The sequence below is a fragment of the Sinohyriopsis cumingii genome, chromosome 11 (assembly GCF_028554795.1).
Source record: "Sinohyriopsis cumingii isolate HCF-2022 chromosome 11, ASM2855479v2, whole genome shotgun sequence".
Classification (NCBI taxonomy): Eukaryota; Metazoa; Mollusca; class Bivalvia; order Unionida; family Unionidae; genus Sinohyriopsis; species Sinohyriopsis cumingii.
In genome coordinates, this window is record NC_142971.1 from 77624271 (window position 1) to 77644323 (window position 20053).

Genomic DNA, 20053 nt, shown 5'->3' on the forward strand with positions numbered 1-20053 from the left:
TCTAATATGATCAAGGGTCACATTGTATGTCCGGTATTGTCCAGCAAGTTATGCATGAAGTAGCAATTCAGCAATTCAAGTTTTCTGCCCATCCCATTAAAATATGAGGGGCATTAGAAAAATGTCATCAAACGTTGGAAAATTTGGTTCTGTCATATTGTTGTGATAACTGAAACTTTGGGGACAAATGTGTTCATTTACCACTGTCTGTCGTTAGTTAATCAGTCTAGAATCGTTATGATAAATTCCCATTGAATTTGTTTCTGGACACACTGTCCAAGTGACAAGTGGATGAAAACGTGACGTGCAAACGGAAGGACTAGAAACTAAGTAACGGACTGATAGAAGACATATGAACATTCATAGAGAACCATGGCCATTGCATTGAATTTTCAATGAGTACATTTATTGTCACATTACATTAAAAAGCATATATTTTTAACTGATTATAAATGAAACCTATCTTTAACTTAAAATGGACTGGCCCACAACGTTCAATAGAAAGAGAACTGAAGTTTTGCAAAAGGTTGTAACCTCATCGTGAGAACCAATTGTTCTATCCGATTTGGCAAAGGTAATAATGCATTAAGAAGCAGCCAGTATCCAACATACGATAATCCGCCTCTGAATTCATGGATGAAAACGTGACCTGCAAACGGAAGGACTTGAAACTAAGTAACGGACTGAAAGAAGACATATGAACATTCATATAGACACATGCCCATTGCACTGAATTTTCAATGAGTGCATTTATTGTGACGGTACATTAAAAAGCATATAGTCTTTAGCAGTTTATAAATGAAATATATCTTTCACTTAAAATGGACTGCCCCACATCGCTTAATAGAAAGAGAACTGAAGTTTTGCAAAAGGTTGTACCCTCATCGTGAGAACCAATTATTCTATCCGATTTGGCAAAGGTAATAATGCATTAAGAAGCAGCTAGTATCCAACATACGATAATCCACCTCTGAATTCATGATCAGACAATTCTCATTTCTTCCGCCCTGTACCTCAGGGTACCAAATAGGACTTTTCGTGTCAATGAGCTCACCATCAGCCCATCTCCAGATGCCTTCTTCCTCTATGTCATTTCCACCGATAGAGGTATATGAAACCCTAGGTACTGAAATATTAAACAAAACAGTTTTAACAATTTTCTTACAATATTTTAAATCTGTTTTTTACATTTTTTTTAAATCTGATTTTTACATTTTTTTAAAATATGAATCGCATGCATCGAATACTTTTGAGTTTATATTTTTTACGAGGCAAAAAGATAATGAAATCAATAAGGATCATCATTCATGATGATTTAGTGCTAATTGAGAAAAGAGAAATCCATAATTTCATCACATCTGACCATTAAAAGTAAGTTAAATACAAGTTAGCAGGTTACGTCCTTGAATACAGCATTTCTTAATAGACTGACACAAAGTGTTGTAGATATCAATCTGTAAATGAAATAATATTTGAAATATGAGTTTCTCTTCAAGATTTCGTACTTTACCTCTAGCATGCCTCAGAAAGGAAAGATCCTTTTTTATCATGTTCATGAGTTAGAGTCATGAAGATCTATGGAACTACCTACTTTTGTATTAATCATTAACACATCAATAATAAGTTACAAGTCATCATCCACGCACAAAGTACGTAGTGGCTCCTACATGAGTGCTATGTAAAATGTAATTGTATGTGATTAGTTGTATGATTTTTAAATCTTCCAAACCTTGAAATGAGAACTAATGTATCATTGTAAAATTCAATTTGTCAAATAATGAAATACGTGATCAAAAGAATAACAAATCTTTAACAATTCAATTATTTTAACGCGAAATTCAATCAAGCTGCTAAAGATATAGACCTCTTAAATGTGAGGTCACGAAAAGAAAACCTTATGAAGAACAGATTTTAATGACAAATTATACAAAAAAGTCTTTTTGCTTGAGGGTTGAAATGTTTTCTTCGATTTGATTTTGATAAAACATTCCAATACACATATCTTATTTAAAACTACCTCCAAAAATACATTGTTTATGACAATGCGATTTGCATTAGATTCAAATTTAACTAATTGATCTGAGTTTTTATTTTACAGAACATCAAATACAAATATGTTTTTTAATGCCTAAGCAATCTTAGTAAATTGGCGATGAATGCACCAAAGCAGCTGATCAAGGCTTATCCAATGGTAGCGTTCGATCCCGCAGTCTTTAGGTCACAGGTTCTGAGCGATAACCACCTAGCCACCTTAGTTCATGCTTCCACTAGTGGCCTCTTACGACATATGGGAGTATGCATCGGGCCTAGATTACTTTACTGAGAACTTTGATGGACAAGTTGAACGTTTGTTTCATATACATGTATAAAGCATTGCGCAGAAGACCTCAACTCAAATGAAATTTATCCAGCTACTTAAAGACTTTATATAGTTTGCAAGCCTTGAAATAAGCACACATGACCACAACATACCAAATGTATAAACTAAGTCAATCAAACAATGATGTGAATTTATTTTCAAGTACATTATGGTACCCTGGAGATAAACAAACGATGCGAATACAGCATTTCCGACGATTGTTGTGAAGACCGTATTACACCAATATATTTATTTACATCAGGACTAAATCAAGAATGTATGAAAATACTTTTTTTAAAAACAAATAAGTGAACGACTTACTGTTTGGACCTTTCTTTATCTGTTCCTTCAGATACACAAAAATGGGTGTGTCGTTGACCTTGGCAAGGTGGCCTCCTTCTGACTCACATATTATCTTCGCATTACCCCAGGTCTGTTTTTCTTGGGACAATCGGAAACATAGATTCAATGGCATATGCCATGTATAGTTGGATGGGCATTGTCGGCCTACAATGATTGGAACATTGCCATATCAATTATATGTAGCGTTTACAAATTTAAATAACAAAAGCAACAACAATGCAATTAGAAAAATTACAAAATATAATAGACAATAGTAACATACAAATCCTTTCGCAAACATAATTCCGGTAAGAACGGTATGAAATGTACCCTCACTGACTGGTACTCTCATCGGAACATCTTCAGGCATGTCTCACGCAATGGGAACGTATCGAGAACGAGGCTAAAGGTAAAACAATTGAGCGACCACCTGATAACAGAACGGCGCAATGAACATGGACGACATACACTTTCTTAGTATAAGTATCTGGATATCATCGACACTTCCCTCAAGTTATCACGCAAATGAATTAGAGAACATCTTGTCTCGAGTAAGAAAGAAACTTTATTTTGAGCAGATGCGTGTGTGTAATAGCATAAGGCTCAGATGTCAGCAACATGAAGAATAGCCACTCTGCCTAGTAGCGAATTGCAAATATAGGTTCTCGTTACGTTTCAACTTGCATCAAGAGATGAAACCCAGGAGACAAGCACCAATATATTTTACAACTATGGTTTTATTTAGTATTGCATGTCAGAGTCAACAACATATAACATGCCGAGTGCGAAATCGAGCGGAAGTTTGCTCCTCTAAATAAAACGTATTCACACGCTTATTTTAAGTACTGGAGGTTCATCAAAGTCATGACGTCCAGACAAGAAATCAACTATATCAAGTGGACCACTTGCAGCAAACTTGTATGCATCAGCTATAGGTGCAGAACGAAGATTTCTGATATTTGTTTGATCTAAGTGGAGAGATGAGTCTGGTCGTCAAACACAATCTTAATTCACTAAAATCATTCAAAGCTACAGCTGTCATATAATGCCTTAAATCTCAGTATGTGCTATTCAGACACCAGCGCAACAACAACAAAATATAAATCAGGTATGTCAAAAAAGCTTGGGAGCAGCCAACAACAACAAGGACAACACCTTTTTGACACTAATCGAAAAACAGCAGGTTAAATTTGACTTGGCCAGAATCACTAGCAAAGACTTAATTTAAACGTCTTCTGCAAAACAGATCTCTAGTAAGGGAGGTGCTTTTGCTTGTAGCATGGAGGAAAACCAGTGTCTACACTTGGATCGCTTGGTATATAGGCGACGTCGGGTACACTATCAGAAAGAGAGAGAGAGAGAGAGAGAGAGAGAGAGAGAGAGAGAGAGAGAGAGAGAGAGAGAGAGAGAGAATATGTTATCAATACAACCTTGAGTACATCAGCTGCCAGATGGCGATGGCAAACATAAATTGAGAAAAATGCCTGCATGGCAGAGTGAGAAAACAAAGATCAACAGGGAAAGGTATCATGTTTGATCCGGCTATCATGCATTTTGTTTAGCACAGGGTGTGATATTATAATTTTTGTCTCTGCTTGTAGCAGGAGCTGCAGAAATAGACTTGCCTGTGCTCCTGGGAAAAGTTTTTGGCGAGCCTTAATGTGAAAATCATGAAAGCGCGATGGCAGCAATATGTTGGGTAGCTATGCCGTCAAGTAAGAGCTACAAGATATATAAATATTTCACATGAGAGGAATTTAGAAGGTTAATTTGACTGGTCTAGAACACACTTGGTCGCCAGTGTAAACAAACCGGACAGAAGAGACGCAAAATATTTTACCTCGTTTGGTCTACCCATGTGAGGCTGTGTTAAACTATAAATATCACAGGCGACAAACTTATGTTTATAACTCCAAATCAAAATAGCATCAGAAAAGTAATGTCAGAAAACCTATTTTGTTTTGCATTTTGCCCATACAATCCGTCTTATTCCTAAATGTTTAATGCCGGAAAACGCTTTGTTTGCAATATTTTGTTTTTATAATACTGGTATATAATGCATGTATTAGACATCTTTTGTATTCAAAGAAACCTGATAGTTGGCTCTTGTACCGTTTGCAAGAGGAGATTAGGGGGTGGGGGCGAATCCGACAAAGGTACGAAGCGTCCATTTTGCAAATTAACGCTTCCACCTTTTTCTTCATTGTAGCATCCTATTACTTTTATCAAGTGAAGAGGAATCCTACAAAAGTACGAAGCGTTTATTTTACAACTTAACGTTTCCGTCGTTTTCTTGATAGAAGCTTCCTGACTCTGCTCTCGAGTGTGGCGAATTCGACTATCAACGCGAATGACTGGGGAAGGGGGGGTACTCGTTGGCTGCAAATATTAGATTCAATTACTTTTCCATACTGAAATTTAAAAAATAATGTGGCTCCGGTGAGCAGGGACTGTCATTAAATCTTCGTTATTTCAATAATAATTACCGATTTTGCACTGACTATGGAATATCGTACAGCTAATCTACATCGACAACGACTAGAGGCAGTTAAGAATTATATACCGGTCCGCGATGGCGTCAAGCAACAACTTAAATAGCGTCGAGTGGAATTTGCAGAAGATACGGAAGAATTATTTAGGCCAGCTGCAGAGACTACTAAAGGTCTTCTTCCATCGTTGCAAAAAACCACAAAAGCAAATGGAGTAACATCACGTAGATATAAAAACACAGAAAATGATTCTTAGAGAAATATCTTATTCTCACCCACACTTATCTGAGTGTATTGGCCAAGCTCCTGATGAGATCGACACAATTAACTATCGTATATCTGAACCATAAACAGAAGATAAGCCACCTCAAGTCAAAGTTGATATGATATATAAATGTACCGAGGAAGGTATTGCAGTTATCAATAAATCAGACCAACTAATTCATATTGCTACATTTGGGCTTGAAAAACAAGACCAATATATGAAACCTGAATATGTTGAAAGTATAAAATGTCGTGTTAATTGGCGCAAATACAGTTAACGATGAAAAGTTAAAACTTTTTAATCAGACACTATATGAGTATATTGAACATTTAAGAAAAGCAGATGAACACAAACAAAAAGAAATAAAGCTGCAACTTGAAAAACAAGAGCAGAAAGGATATGAACATTAAGAGGTAGATTTAGATCTGAAACAAGAGAAAACAATCTGGGGAGGGTCTTGCAAACCCTATAAATTGATCTTAACACCACATGCCCAAGCAGAATCCTTTCTGATGTTGATCTACTAGTCATTTTGTTATTTGTGATTATATATAGGTGGTGTAATGGCCGTTAATGTTTACCGCACACATGTCGAAATTACTGACGATTGCTATAGTGTCTAGGTATGCAATTAGATCCGTGGAAAGAAAATAGCATGATCATACACAATGCTCAACGTGGACATATAAAGTTATCTACGGAGATAGACTCGACGATGTTGCTCAGGTCTATTTAGAACTGCAGCCCTCGAAGCGATTCTGATTGCAAAGCAGCTAGGAATGAAAGCCATTGATGTTGCTGTTGCCAAAGCTATCAGCACCGTCGGCTATGTAGCCGGTAAACCATTATCAGCTATCCGACAACAATTATCAAGATTGTTATGCAAACAATCGGCAGTCCGAGTGCAGCCAGTAAAACTACACAGCACCGAAGTGATGCCAGCAAATGTCAGTAAAATAATAAATAAAGCTGCAAAGGAAAGACTAGCTGATTTATCTGGTGTACAACTTACAAAACAACTAGCTACAGATAGAGAGAAAATATAACCGCAAGTCTAATAGAGGGATGTGGTCTGATCCATCGTAGTCATGTTAATAATAAAATGATCAAGCTTATATCAGATTCCGCATTTGCCATGGACTCACACGTTCTCAAAGTGAAATCGGTGCGTGATTATCAGCCTTATTCGTATGTTGCACGTGTACCTGACGCACTTGTGCGAATCGAATTACAAGTTCAGGATATAAGTTAATATTTCATTGAAATCGAAGGTGAAATTTAAAAACAGATGATACTGAATATGGAACTGATGTTAGATTTGTTTTTGTTAACAATGGCATCATAGCGTTGTTCAAGATGCCACGTATAATATCGACGGAATAAACATTGACTCAATCCCGGAAAACGTTGACGTTGCCACGACGATATCGGCACTGGCAAGATTTTCTAATGGTTATTCAAGATCAGCTGGTCCGTCAATAATGTTTGCAAAGGACACTACTGACTACCCTGACAACAGGCAGTATAATATAAGAAGACTTAGAAACAATGTCGAAAACCCTTACGCCAATGTGGTGCCGGTGTTTCACGGTGATGGTGTTAATCCAGAATTCAAAGTAAGATTCGCTGAAAGTTGATCAAAGCTGAAAGGTGGACGTGTAATATTTTCATGTGCACTTCCAGTGTCACACATCTTCGGGTTCTGTAGAAATCTTAGAAAGGTTATCTTAAAGCACATAGTTGTGCTTGTAAGAAAAGATTCCAGCAACAATGCAAAATGGCGACATGTTGGTGATCCTGATGCAGTGATATTGAGAAAACTTTCTCCGTGGATGCCAACAATGATATTGCTGAGGTTTAATTGCGAATAAATGAGCATACATTTCAAGAACAACCACTTTGTACGTGCATATCTTCGGTTAATGACATTCATGGGGCGTTGTCAGAATGATTATTCTGGTATGTAAATATCTTGGTTGGATTTTACGTCATTGTACCTGATATAACACTTTTCGCTGGGACATCGAGATTTGTTTAGACAATATGTCGTTGACATACATTCCCTAGCTCGTGTAAGTAGTGCATTGCCAGCTTGTGGTTACAGAACAATCGCAGTTATATTGTAAGACAAAACAATTCTGTTTGAAGAAGTTGGACGAATAAGAGTCATTGATGCGCCCGGGAAAAACACAGTATATGCCAAGATTCGCTATATTATAATGTAATATCGCCACGTCCATGTTACTCTGATTTCTAGTAAGATGAAAAATCTACAATCAGCAGGAAAAAAAAATTCTCGAATAAAATTATCACTTGAATCAACGTCATTAAAAGGTCCAAATAAGCTAACACCGACAGAACGTCAACTCAAACATTTCATTGACGCCAAAAAATCCACAACCGGCGTGCGAATTGTTCTTTAAGCGGCTGCTATGAAGGACATAGCTAAAACAGGTGGTATATTTCAACTTCTTGCAGCTATACCAACGTTAAAAGCTGCTGGGACTCCAGCTGTTGTAAAATCAGCTGCACTCGGTGCTGTTGAAACAGCCGCCGGTATGACATTGAAAAAAGCTACAAGACACGAATTAAAGACCTCAAAAAAAGAACCCGGGGGGCATTCTGCAAGTGTAAGGTGTCTACACTTACAGGAACTTCAACGTGGTACTTTCCAGGTCTGCTACTACCAGGTGCTCGCTTCTTAAAATCCCCTTGTCCAATTTTGCTTTACTTGATGCTGCTTGTCGTTAAACAATTTATAGGCGTTTTTATGCGCAATCAATTACCAGACCGACAACATAGTCAGAAGACAGGTATTATTAATATCGATGGTCATTCTGGCCCAGGTACTCGCTGGGTTGCATATGCTGTGGTTGCTTGTGGTACTATTGTTTTTAATTAATATGGTCTATCACCGCCGATATAATTTATCGAGTATACTGGTAGAATTCAAGCCAACCCACTCTGGTATTCAGTATTACCATAACCGTTTTAACAGATCCACCTATATGTGGTTCTGAATGGCTTGCTGTACTCAATGCTTTATCGAGATCAAATCCACCTCATTATCTTACACGCGTACATGAGTGCGAGGTCGCTAGGGACCCAGGCATAACCGTCTTTGTAAATAACCGCTCAGAGTGCAAAGCACGTCATGTAATGGTTGATATTTACGGAAGATACTCTATGAAAGAAACGAAACAAAAAATGAGAAGACATTGATTTATCAGCATATGCAACTAAAGTTGATCTCGCTGGAGTTGTACGGGATGAAATTGTTATTTTTCAGGATCGATAAGGCAGGTTAGGGACGAGAAATATTAAGTGGAATGATATTATCCATAGAGTTATTGGTTCTAAACGGATAACAGTCCATTATCTATTGACAGCGGGCGAACAGAGATTCAAATGAACCAATCGCAACTATCATAAATGGAATTAAAAAAGGTGTATATCATCGTGTACGATCCACTGGTGGTACAATATGTGGGCGATACAGATACCGTCGTCAGTGACAATATTGCACCTTTCTGCGCTGAGAATGACGTTTATGTGAACATGTTCACAAATCGTAGCAAAACTTTCAGAAACATGGCGAAATTGCCGATGATTTCTTTGGAAGTGCGATGGTTTTTGACGTGAGACTAGCTGAAATAAAAAACGCAGCGTGATTAGACCACCTATGACAAACATTGAAACGATTAATAAACGACTCGGTATTATCCGAGTATTCTATCATAGTAATAGTTCAACAAGATATTGAAGATGCTGAAAATAAACCCGCATATATAAACAGTGAAATACCTGACATTGTTGAAACAATCAGAGCGGTCGATTCAAGTATTGGGATGCTCAGCATTCCACACAAGACTCGTGTGATCCGCGTGGTATACACAGTCGCATCAGGATCAGCAATATATGGTCACATAAAAACAACACTCGCATACATACCACAGAAGTCACTGGCGTGTACAGGCTGTCCATATTCAGCGCTGAGAAATTTAGGATGTTTACCACATATATATGGCGTCATTCAACAGACAATTTGTTTTTTCTTTCGGTAACCGTGTATATTGTGTTAAATCAAGCTGTAAGCATAATAAAGATTGTTTCAACCACCACGCTGATGAATAAAATTACAAGATCTAAATTTGGTAAATTCATAAAGACTTGAACAGGTACTTTCAAGGCAACCATCGTTGAGAAACTTCATTGACGAATATCGGGTAAAGCTTTCCGATAATTTTCATCAATTTGATTGATAACATAGCCATTGAAATAAATATGTGTTAGAGATAAAAAAAAATCGGAAAGCCCTGCGTTTTAGCAGTGAATATAAGATAACCGGTATTAGTAAGGAATATTTTTTATTTGACGATTTCTAATCATAACAGCACTCTTTGCTTCCTAATTCTTAATGATATGTTGTGATCTGAATTCTTGCTCTATTTGTATAGCGTTTGCCTAAAGTAAACTTTTATATTACTAAACCAATACGTGAGTTGTTTTACACAGAAATTCTAGCCAGGTAGTCTTCAGCGTCTTTTACAGGAGATTCAAGCAAATATCCACATAAATCTAATATACAAGCTGGTTTACACGGTGTTGTAGATTAAATCATCATCCATTTGCAAATAAAGTTTGCTCGTGAAGTTAGTATATACTAGTCTACGTTGATGGTTTAATTATAAGATACATTTGCCGTAAAATATATAATGAAGGAGTTTACAAGATTATCTGCGATCAAGCCTTCTCAAGCTAGTTTCGATTTGACAGCTTAACAGAAAAGAAAAAACGCCACCTACCACCAAATTTGCAATTACGCAATCGTATCCGTGAAGCCAAGAATGAGTTTATCGACGACGCAGCAACGCTTGTTTGGTCAACATTGAGAATTAGACAGGACGATATTTCTGATGCTAGTCACGAGATTGATGATATGATGAACGTCCTGCAAACACCGACGATTATTAATTATCTTGACGATGCCGGATCCACCTAAATATACCTTTTTAGAATAAAATGTTCGTTGTTGTCAGTTGTACTGTTGGTGACGCTAGTAATGTTGACATAAAATGGATTAACCTTGATTAACTAGATCCAGTCAAAGTACAACACAGCAAGGACATTGCCTCGTTAGATATTAATTCTAGAGCAGGAAGTTTGAGCGGTATTGACAAACCATACTACGAGAGTGCATATCCTGTGACCGCAGTTGTGTGTTTTGATATATACACTCAATGAAGAACCTGACAGTGATGATCTTCGACCGATGAGGACTAGTTGTATCCTAAATTGTGTCTCCCAACGAGTCAGTGAACGCGTTACGATTAAAGGGTGTCACAGATGAAAAATTAAACTTGGGGAAGTTCAAAGTCAGATCAAGTGGAGCCTCGATAATTGAATTGGAAACGAAATTAAGATTTCCAATAGAAGTATGAACATTAACCGGAGAGGTTTTATACACAGCAAAGTATAAAGTAAATGGGTCTCCAATATTAATATTTAACCATAACTCTCATGCATGGGCCTGGACGGTAACAATACTTTCAAAAACAAAAACGGGTTGGATATTATCATGGTGATATATTTGAGCATATTCATGATGTAAGTAAGCGCCACCGTGTGTCCATGAAGTTGTTTGAGAGTGAAGAAGATATTACATTTGATCAAATCGTGCTGCCGTTTGGCAATCTGTATCGTGCAGAATCTCACCATTCGCGGATAACCAAAGTCTCATTGAAATACGCCGATGACAGGAGTGAGATTGAGCAATTTTTGAATAATTGTTTAACTATTTCATCTATTGTTGCTCATTTTGCTCAGAGGAAATAATTATGGAAACTAACACGTGTAGCATTTTTCAAATATATGCTACGCAGTTATATCGAAATCGAATGTGAACATGGATGATTATGGAATGCTAAATGTAATTAAAACGATGTCATCTCGATCGACACGGTTTGAAGGTAACCAGGATCATATCTTGAAGCAGATGTATGTCAAAGTGACTTTAAAATATTTGGTCAAAAAACATATGAAATGATCGAGTTGCAATAAATGGATTGTTACCGGTGGATTTTGACTTAACTTGATCTGCTGCGATTAAGTCGTTCGCATTTTCGAAATATGTCCATGTGATAATTCCTGTCTAATTTGATCATCATTTTAATAAAGGTGGTTCAGAGATACATCCGTTGGACTGCGGTGCATAAAATAACCGTAGTTTGGCTCCAAATTGTGGTACTGTGATACATATTCGATGCTGGAATATTATTATCGTTGACGGTAAACGAAGCGATAATTTCATATAGACCACACAGAACAGTTTGGATTCCAAAACCTCAAGTGCTAGCATCCGGTGACGAGGATATATCGTTCGCCAAGGATAATGGTCGAAACATCATTGGTAAATTTACACGTGTTGCTTCTAAATTATGTGGCAAACATATTATCACCGATGGAGCTCTAGAAACGGCTTTTTTAATGCGGGAGACACTGTTTTTCTCTGAAAATCTTATGTCACTCAATCTTCTGCGTTGTTCGACTCGAGGTATTTCTCTTCCGCAAATTGATGCAAGTTGTGGATATCCGTCAGCTGTGTGGCCATTTCTACAAGGCCTATTATAGTGCATTGAATCATGGTTTCCAATCATTGTTAGTATTATATGCACACAAAATTGCAACTATTATAGTTAGTATAGGTTCCCTTGTTCACAGTGACCGCTATGCAATGTACTTTACCGCGTTTACAAAACGGCTGGCCTTACTTTGTATAATCCAGAGCATCGTCCAGACCCATTTATATTCGTTCAAGTTCTGACCGGGTTGTCTTTCTCTTCCTAGTCTCTCTTGCCTTCTCTACTACATAATATTATTCAGGAGCACAGTCGGGATCGGATTCATTATCTGGTTCTGATTTTTCCTCAGTTTGCACTTCGCTGTCGGTGGTTACAGTGTGCCTCAGTGTTGTCGTGGTGATGGTAGTGGTTGTTGTTGTTGTTGTAGGGTTTAACGCCATTTTTCAGCACACGATAGGCTATACATGGCGGCCAGTATTAATGGTGGAGGAAGAACCCGGGAAAACCCCGGAAAGAACCACCGACCCACGAGAAGCTACTGGCAAGCTTTCTCACATACCCACGTTGGCTGAATCCGAGACTCGAACCCACGCAGACAGAGGTGAGATGGTAGTGATCCGTAACGGACAGCGCTTTAGACCACTCGGCCACTCGGGGCCCCTGATGGTAGTGGTGGTTGCGGTATCATCTGGCGTCGTGTCGTCCGTTTGGTGACGGGGGTTACGAATTGGCAGCGCGATGTGTGGCATGCGGAACACTGTCTTGTTCTTTCTCGTCAGAGTTGATTCCGACGTCAGGTCAATTCTTCTATTCTAGCGATTCACTCTATCACTCTACCTCGCTCTCCAACACCAATAATAATGTTGTCCGCTTTTTGCCTGTCATTAAGCCGCAGCTAGTAGCACAAGCCCTACCTTGTGCCATGAGGGTTCGTAGATGGTAACCTGCTGTATAACGCGTCTCCTTTGAATGTATCTTTCTTCATCACTTACTGTGCTCTGTTCCTGGTAATTCAAATTTAAATACTTGTGTGTACCTATACGTATATATACTGTAACTCATATAGCGAACAACACTCCTGTCAAGTGCACTGAATCCAGCAAGGGATCAAGTGTGTCAGGGAGTGTTTACGATAAATGCAATAAACTGACAACGAACATCACAAAATTAGTACCTAACTAGCCTGAGATTTTTCGACTCTTAATGAGCCTTTGTCTGAGTCAAATACAAAAACTTAGACAAAACAAAATAATAAACAGAACAACCATTGTGTTCACAAATATTTACATGTTTCTACCGGAATGGAATCTAAATTTATTAGGTTTCAACTTGTGTATTTCAACTTATTGCGGATGAAGGAAAATATTTAACATCAACCTAGAAATCGACGAGCCATAATGACATTTGTTATTTTATGTCAGTTTATTTAAGCTCAAATTATATCCCGGATATTTAATTGTATTATTAGTAATTAAAGGCCGTTTGGTGACTAATAAGTAAATTTTAAAAAATTGTTTAAAAGAAAATGTGTCGGATGCAAACAGTATAATTGTATTTCTGCATGGCTGTCTGTTTCTAGTCTTCTTGGCTTAGACCTCTTGGTTTCAGTGTTCCAAGGCGGCGTATCTTCTGCCTCAATTGCGGTTGTGAGCAATTGCAATAATTGTTTTGTATCATTGAAACTGTGGTCACGGGAGGAGAATTGTTCTGCCATTGGGTTTCTGTACAGCTTCTTTGGCATCCATCAGATCTATGAAGGTTGAACATTTTGTGTAGATTTTCAGTTCCTCCGGCATACTGAAGGCTGCAGAACTTACATGTGTTGAGATAAATTACATTCTCTGCTGTGCAAGTTTTGTTTGAACCATGTATGTTAAGTTTTTATCTAGTCACTGTGCTCGACAATATCCTGGTCTCTATTATATTTTGACACGTTTTGCACTTTTGATCGCCACATTGTCAAGATTTCAAAGGGCGGTCTTAGTTAGCAGCCTGCGTTAGCTTCACCCTGACTGGGATGTCCTTGAGGATTGTTTTCTCTCGAATAGGCTACTAAAGGTTTGTTAGGGAGGAGTAACTTCAGTGCGTTTATCCCGTTTGCCTGCCTCCGTAATCAGGTCTTTATCATAACCTCGTTAAATCAAATGTTTAGATAGCGCTTCAGATCTTTTTTTTAGAATGTTTCATAGTCGGAACAATTTATGCGTATCCTATGTGCCTGACTATATAGAATGATCCCAATGCAGTGATCAGGATGACAGGTGGTTGAAATAAACTAGTTGAAACATAATAAATTGAAAGTTTTCATTCTTGTAGAAATAGTAATTTTAAGGTTTGCAAACACAAATGTGTTTCTATTGGCTTGTCTTGTCTACGTGTTCAATTTGACTTTGAAAAAGACTCAATAACAGAGAAAGTGCTCAGGAAAGTTAGATACTAGTCTAGCACTGTTTGCTGACTGTTTCTTGCATTATATATATATATATATATATATATATATATATATATATATATATATATATATATATATATATATATATATATATATATATATATATATATATATATATATTTATCAAGGCAAGAAACTCGTGTGAGCTAAAAATTCCACTCCATTCCTATGGGTTAGATTAACTATTCCACGGCATTTTTATGTAAAATCTGTATCTAACCCATCACTATCTATCATCCATTTTCCTCTTTTCGGTGAAAAATCACTATGTAACCTCTCATCTTCTGCAATGATCTGTTGTGTGTAAAATTATTGTAAACTCATCATTCACCATCATTTTTGTGTAAACAAGAATAGAACCACCTATAAACGGCAGTGGGATTAAAAGAGCTACTGACATTTTCTGACTGAGCAATTTCAGATGACATTGACAATCAGAGCAAATTTATTTCCAGAGCTGAGCCGATAGAGTCTCACCATTCATGAGAAACAATTACTCTTTCTTTTTCTTTCTCTCTGTCACTCTGGCGTTTCTGAAAATATCTAGGAGATAAGATCGTGACAAGTATAGGCAATTCCTTAACCCCTTTTATTCTATAATCGTGTCAAATGTTTTATAGTTAACAGCTGTACAAAACAAGATAATACATGAAAATAATAATTTCATATGATCCTACATCAAGCTGAATCCCACATAGCCATTGTTTGATGATTATGTAAATTTGGCCATGCTTTATACGCCCAACAAACCCAGAAATAAACGAAAAATGTTTACTTTTAAATCGCAGGGTAAACAGCAATGTACGCTGAGTAGAAACCTTACGTCACATAGGATATCTTGAGCACTTGATGCGTTGATTGTAGCTTCTGTATAAACCTAGTGCATGTCCATATTTGGAGATTCTAGAACCTCTATGCTTCTCTGGTTACACTTATTTTATAGCTATTTTGGGGATTCTAGAGTTTCTATTTGCCCCTTTAAAATTTGTATTTCTAGGGCAAAACCAATTCGTATAGCCAATGCTGCTATTGAGATCACTAGCGACAAGAATCCAATGTGTAACTTTTGGTGGAGAGATTTGTAGTTTATGTATGTCGTTGTTGAGCTCTGATTTGTAAGCTATACAATCAATGAAATGAAAATTTTCGTTGATTAAAGATTAAAAATGAACTATTTTTATGCAAGGTTTATTTGCATATATTCATGATTTTTGCTCACAATATTATCATTAAAGCAATCTGCTAGTCCGAAGAGAATATCAAGCGTTTTAGTTAGAACAAACAATACTCAGTATGACTCTCTGACGGGAAGAAGTCAAATTTGATAGGTAACAGTGTATACGTTTCTAGTTTTCGTATCAGTTTGGTGCAACGCATAGCTTTTAGTTTAATCAGTTCATTAGAGTCACCATACTGAGCGCTAATGTTAATGAAATTCAGTGTACTACTTTGTTTTTAAATATATTGTACCCAATAATTCATCAGCAAAAGGATTTTAGCATATCAGGCATAAATAACTTTAGTGATTGACAAATAATGCACACTTACCTCCCTAAACGTCTGAAGCTTTCTTCAACTCGATTTTTGTAGACTTTCAGGCATGTTGTAGATTGTACATGTGTGTTACAGATTTAATTTAGACTTGTACCTTTTGCTTCAAATCTCTTGATACACTCCTTCAGTAAGTTTGATTTCAATTCTCAAACATGTAAATCTTGTTGCAATAATTGTTCAATTTGTATCGGATAATTAAGACAATTAAACTGTTTCACTTAATCATTACTGGTCGAGGTAGGAAAATGATTCTATTTAGTTTTAATTCCATGAGAAAGAGAGCTACATGAATCGATGGATCCTTCTGCAAAAGAGACAGCCTGAAGTGGAAGTTCAATAGAATGATTCGATTGCAGAACATGCTTGCTTTCTCATTAGCAATCAAACACAATAAATGTATAACATTATCAATCTTGGAATGTAGCATAGAGTAGGAAATATTTCAGATACCACTGGTCTTCCTCATGCGTAATATTTTGTTTTTCCAGTGACATTTTCTGACGAAAATAAGCGTTTTAAAGCCAAGTAGCCGGAACGATCGACCAATAACGTCATAATAGTTTTTAGTACATGGCACTACACTGGGTTTGGTTTTGATTATTTCGTACGATTAACACAGAGTCAAGTTCACTGACTGTATTTAACTCATGTGTATATGCTGCAAAGATGAGATCTTTTGTCTCATGGTCAGAATAAAATGCTTGGTTGAATGTTCATATCTTAAACAAAATCAGAGCCTCTGGTGGCTGAGCTGTCCTAGGCTCATATCTTTGCGGATAACTGATATTATCTCTTTGTATTTGTGGGTTCGAGTTGAGTCCTGGCTAAAGTGGTTATGTGGGAAAGCTAGAAGTAGCATCCAATGGGTCGGTGGTTCTTTCCTTGGTTTCGCGGTTCTTTCTCTGCAAATATACTGACCGCTACGTATAGCCTAGCATGTGCTGACAAAGGACATGCAGCTTACACAAAACCAAAAACAATTAAGCTAAATCACTTTATTGTTCAGTGAAAATTTGATTCATCTCTACAAACGCCGTGATATGAAAAAAATTCGCTAATCAAAAATGCTGAGTCGGAAAATACACAGAAGACAAATAGTTGTTATGGATGAAGCTAGTCTTATATAGTTTCAACCAGAACCTAAAAGCAATCAAACTGATAGCAAGTCTATATTAGCTGTTGCCTTTTAAGAGCATTTTCGTCTAGAGTAAGACAAAGAAAGAATGAAAGAAAATGGCGCTTAACAATGACGGATGTATGCATGTCTCAAACTTATTAAAACAGAAAATGTAGTCCGAGCAAATGTTTAAATTGTGTGTTGTCAGAGGCATTTGAATTCTATACTTTTTCTTTTAACTTTTAGTTGGTTTAAAGTCAATCGTACAGACAATTTATTAAGGCTAGTTGATCTACTGCCTTGGTTGTTTTGGTAACTGTACCTTAGAAAGAGGTGTAACATGAAATCATATCTGTCCAGGATTTTAACGAATAATAGAACCTGGAAGTTAACCAGATTGACATTGTCGACATTTAAGTCAAAACCTTTTAGTGTTTGTAAATATATATCAGACTAGTTTCCGTATTTGTTCCGTGAACTCGAGGGTTAATTAAAGAATCAGACTACACGTGTCATTAGAAATTAGTGTATAGCAACATGCTCCACCAGTATAGATATCTATTCTGTCAGGAGCAAAATATTTTACCCTTCAATATTAGTTTATAGCTAAATGATTTGAGAAACGAGAACTTACCCTGGATGACTTGGGTCATTTGACGTTCTAATTCGGCTACTTTCTGTAAGAGATGGTTCATTTGACGTTCTGATCTAGCTACTTTCAGCATGAGCATCTCAACATCATTGTTTAGAAGAATACGTTTTTCTTTTTCATCCTCCAGACGCAGACGTACAGCAGTAACGTCGTTTTTTTCTGAATCTTCTAGAAGGCTTGGGACTGCGGATTCCATCATCCATATTTTCAGGCAAAGCAAAATGAAAATCAAACTTCCTTTTTGCATAATGATAGCAAACTGTGACTGAGAGCTGCAACAGTTATGGTGTATTTAGCAAATAAGCCCAAGAAGAGTATTCAACACTTCAAATGTTTTAATGAGTCTGTTGATTGAAACGTATGCATCGCTCTTTATCCTCCCGACCAACTGAGTTAACCCCACTTAACATTCTAACACTTAAGACTTCATATTAGAAATCACACTGTGTCGCTACATTGTGTACTTAAAAGTCTAGTGCGAAGGGCAGCATAAACTCCATTTTATACATTCGTTTTTTATCCGCATATTCTGAATAGGGGCCGCTGAAAGAGGCTTAGCATTCGACTGTCGAACGTAAGCAAAATACAGTACACGTTTATGGAGAAACAGGTCTGTCTTCTAAACCAAGTACTACTTTGTAGAAGTATTTAACGATAGGAACTGCTTATAATGTATTTCCTGGCAACCACGTTTTCAATTAATTATTTTTATATATTAAAATCTACTCCTTCGCTTCAAAAAATACTTAATCATTTTTATATTGCATGCTCACCTATAATTTAAAACAGCTTTATTATCGTATAATATACTTGGTCACTAATCAAATTGCAAAAGGAACGTTACAAAATCTGAAACCAGTCATTAGCACCCGGATGCTTGCATCCGTGACATTTGTTTGACACACATAAAACAATAATATCAACATGCTGTAGTTCAAACATGATGAAGTTAATCTGAAGTGTAATTTCTGTTTGTTTATTATTTTTCTTCTGCTAATATTGTTAATAATGTCGCTCGGCGGTAATCCAAAAGAATCAAAATATATGTCTTTATAAACGGTTACCCAGTGTATACCTGATCCATGATTAAACTCTTGAATGTTGACTAAAGATTCTTCCACAAGTCCAACCTGTTTTATAATCTTATTTTCTTGTTCTATATTGATGTGCTGCATCAGATATGATATTATCAATAATTCCATCCCAAATTTGGTTATAGGCCTTCAAGATTTCAATTTCACCTGTAAATGCTTTGATATAAATATCTCTTCTTTGATTTGCAATGATTATCAACAAAATTTCCATTACTTTATCGTATTTAGCTGTTTCCATTTTTGAATATTAAAACGTCACTCATACCTTCACTTTCAAGATATGTGGCAATCTAAGGATTATATTCACTCATCATTTTCTTCCATAATACCTGATTTGTTCATGAGCTGGCATTTTGCAAACGACAATTTCAGATATTTTGGTTTTGTTCTTTTGTAATTTCCTCCTGTCGCTTTGACACAGCTGTAATTAATTGTATTATATCTTCGGGATTATTAACAAGCCTGATTAACTTTATTTGTCGTGCAACAGGGTCGACAATTTGTTCGCCAAGTTGTCCTGCAATGTTTCGCTGTACTTCGTTTACCAAAACAACTAGTCTTTATTCTGGAAAGTTTTTCTTACAACATTGTCGAAGCATCAGGTTGCTTTCTTGGTACACATTCGGTAACAGCTTTGAAAGTTTACCTTTTTACACTGCCGCTTGAACTAACCCTGGACGATCTTATTCATTCTTTTTCTTAAACGCAGCTCTTTCCGCAGCGAATTTCTTTAGCAGGTCAGTTTTGTTCTGGTCCATTATATTGTACATCATCATACAAAACTGCATCATAGAAACATGCCAATCCAGCAACGAAGCATTTTCTTGAGCTCCCCTGCAAGTTGATCAAACAAGTAAACATTGTATTTGGTAGCAATTGCCTGATGATAAAGATCGATGAATTTGTCTTTGGTTACGTGACCACAATGTTCGTGTGCGATGTTTCGTACGTCAATGTTTCCAAGACCTAGAAACATCATAAAACATCTGGTATTTCGTCGTATAAATGTATCAACGTTATCAAATCCTTGCGCATTACATTTACGGTTCCTTGACAAGGAAAAGTAAGATTTTATCTTGTTCGAATCCGAGTTGCTCAACGGAATATCGTCCAACACAATTATTTACTATTCGTTTTGAGCAAGTTCT

The 20053-nt window shown here is 36.8% G+C and overlaps 1 protein-coding gene across 1 annotated transcript; it reads right to left on the reverse strand.

Moving 5' to 3' along the window:
• Positions 1 to 384: 384 nt before the first annotated feature.
• On the reverse strand, positions 385 to 18245 carry LOC149788795 (snaclec CHH-B subunit beta-like). Its single transcript, XM_089974914.1, has 3 exons — positions 17794 to 18245; positions 2681 to 2866; positions 385 to 1126 (listed from the first exon to the last, which is right to left on the reverse strand). Exons 1-3 carry the CDS (start codon positions 18056 to 18058, stop codon positions 903 to 905), a joined length of 675 nt encoding a protein of 224 aa, XP_089831040.1. The 5' UTR covers positions 18059 to 18245; the 3' UTR covers positions 385 to 902.
• Between the last annotated feature and the right edge of the window lie 1808 nt (positions 18246 to 20053).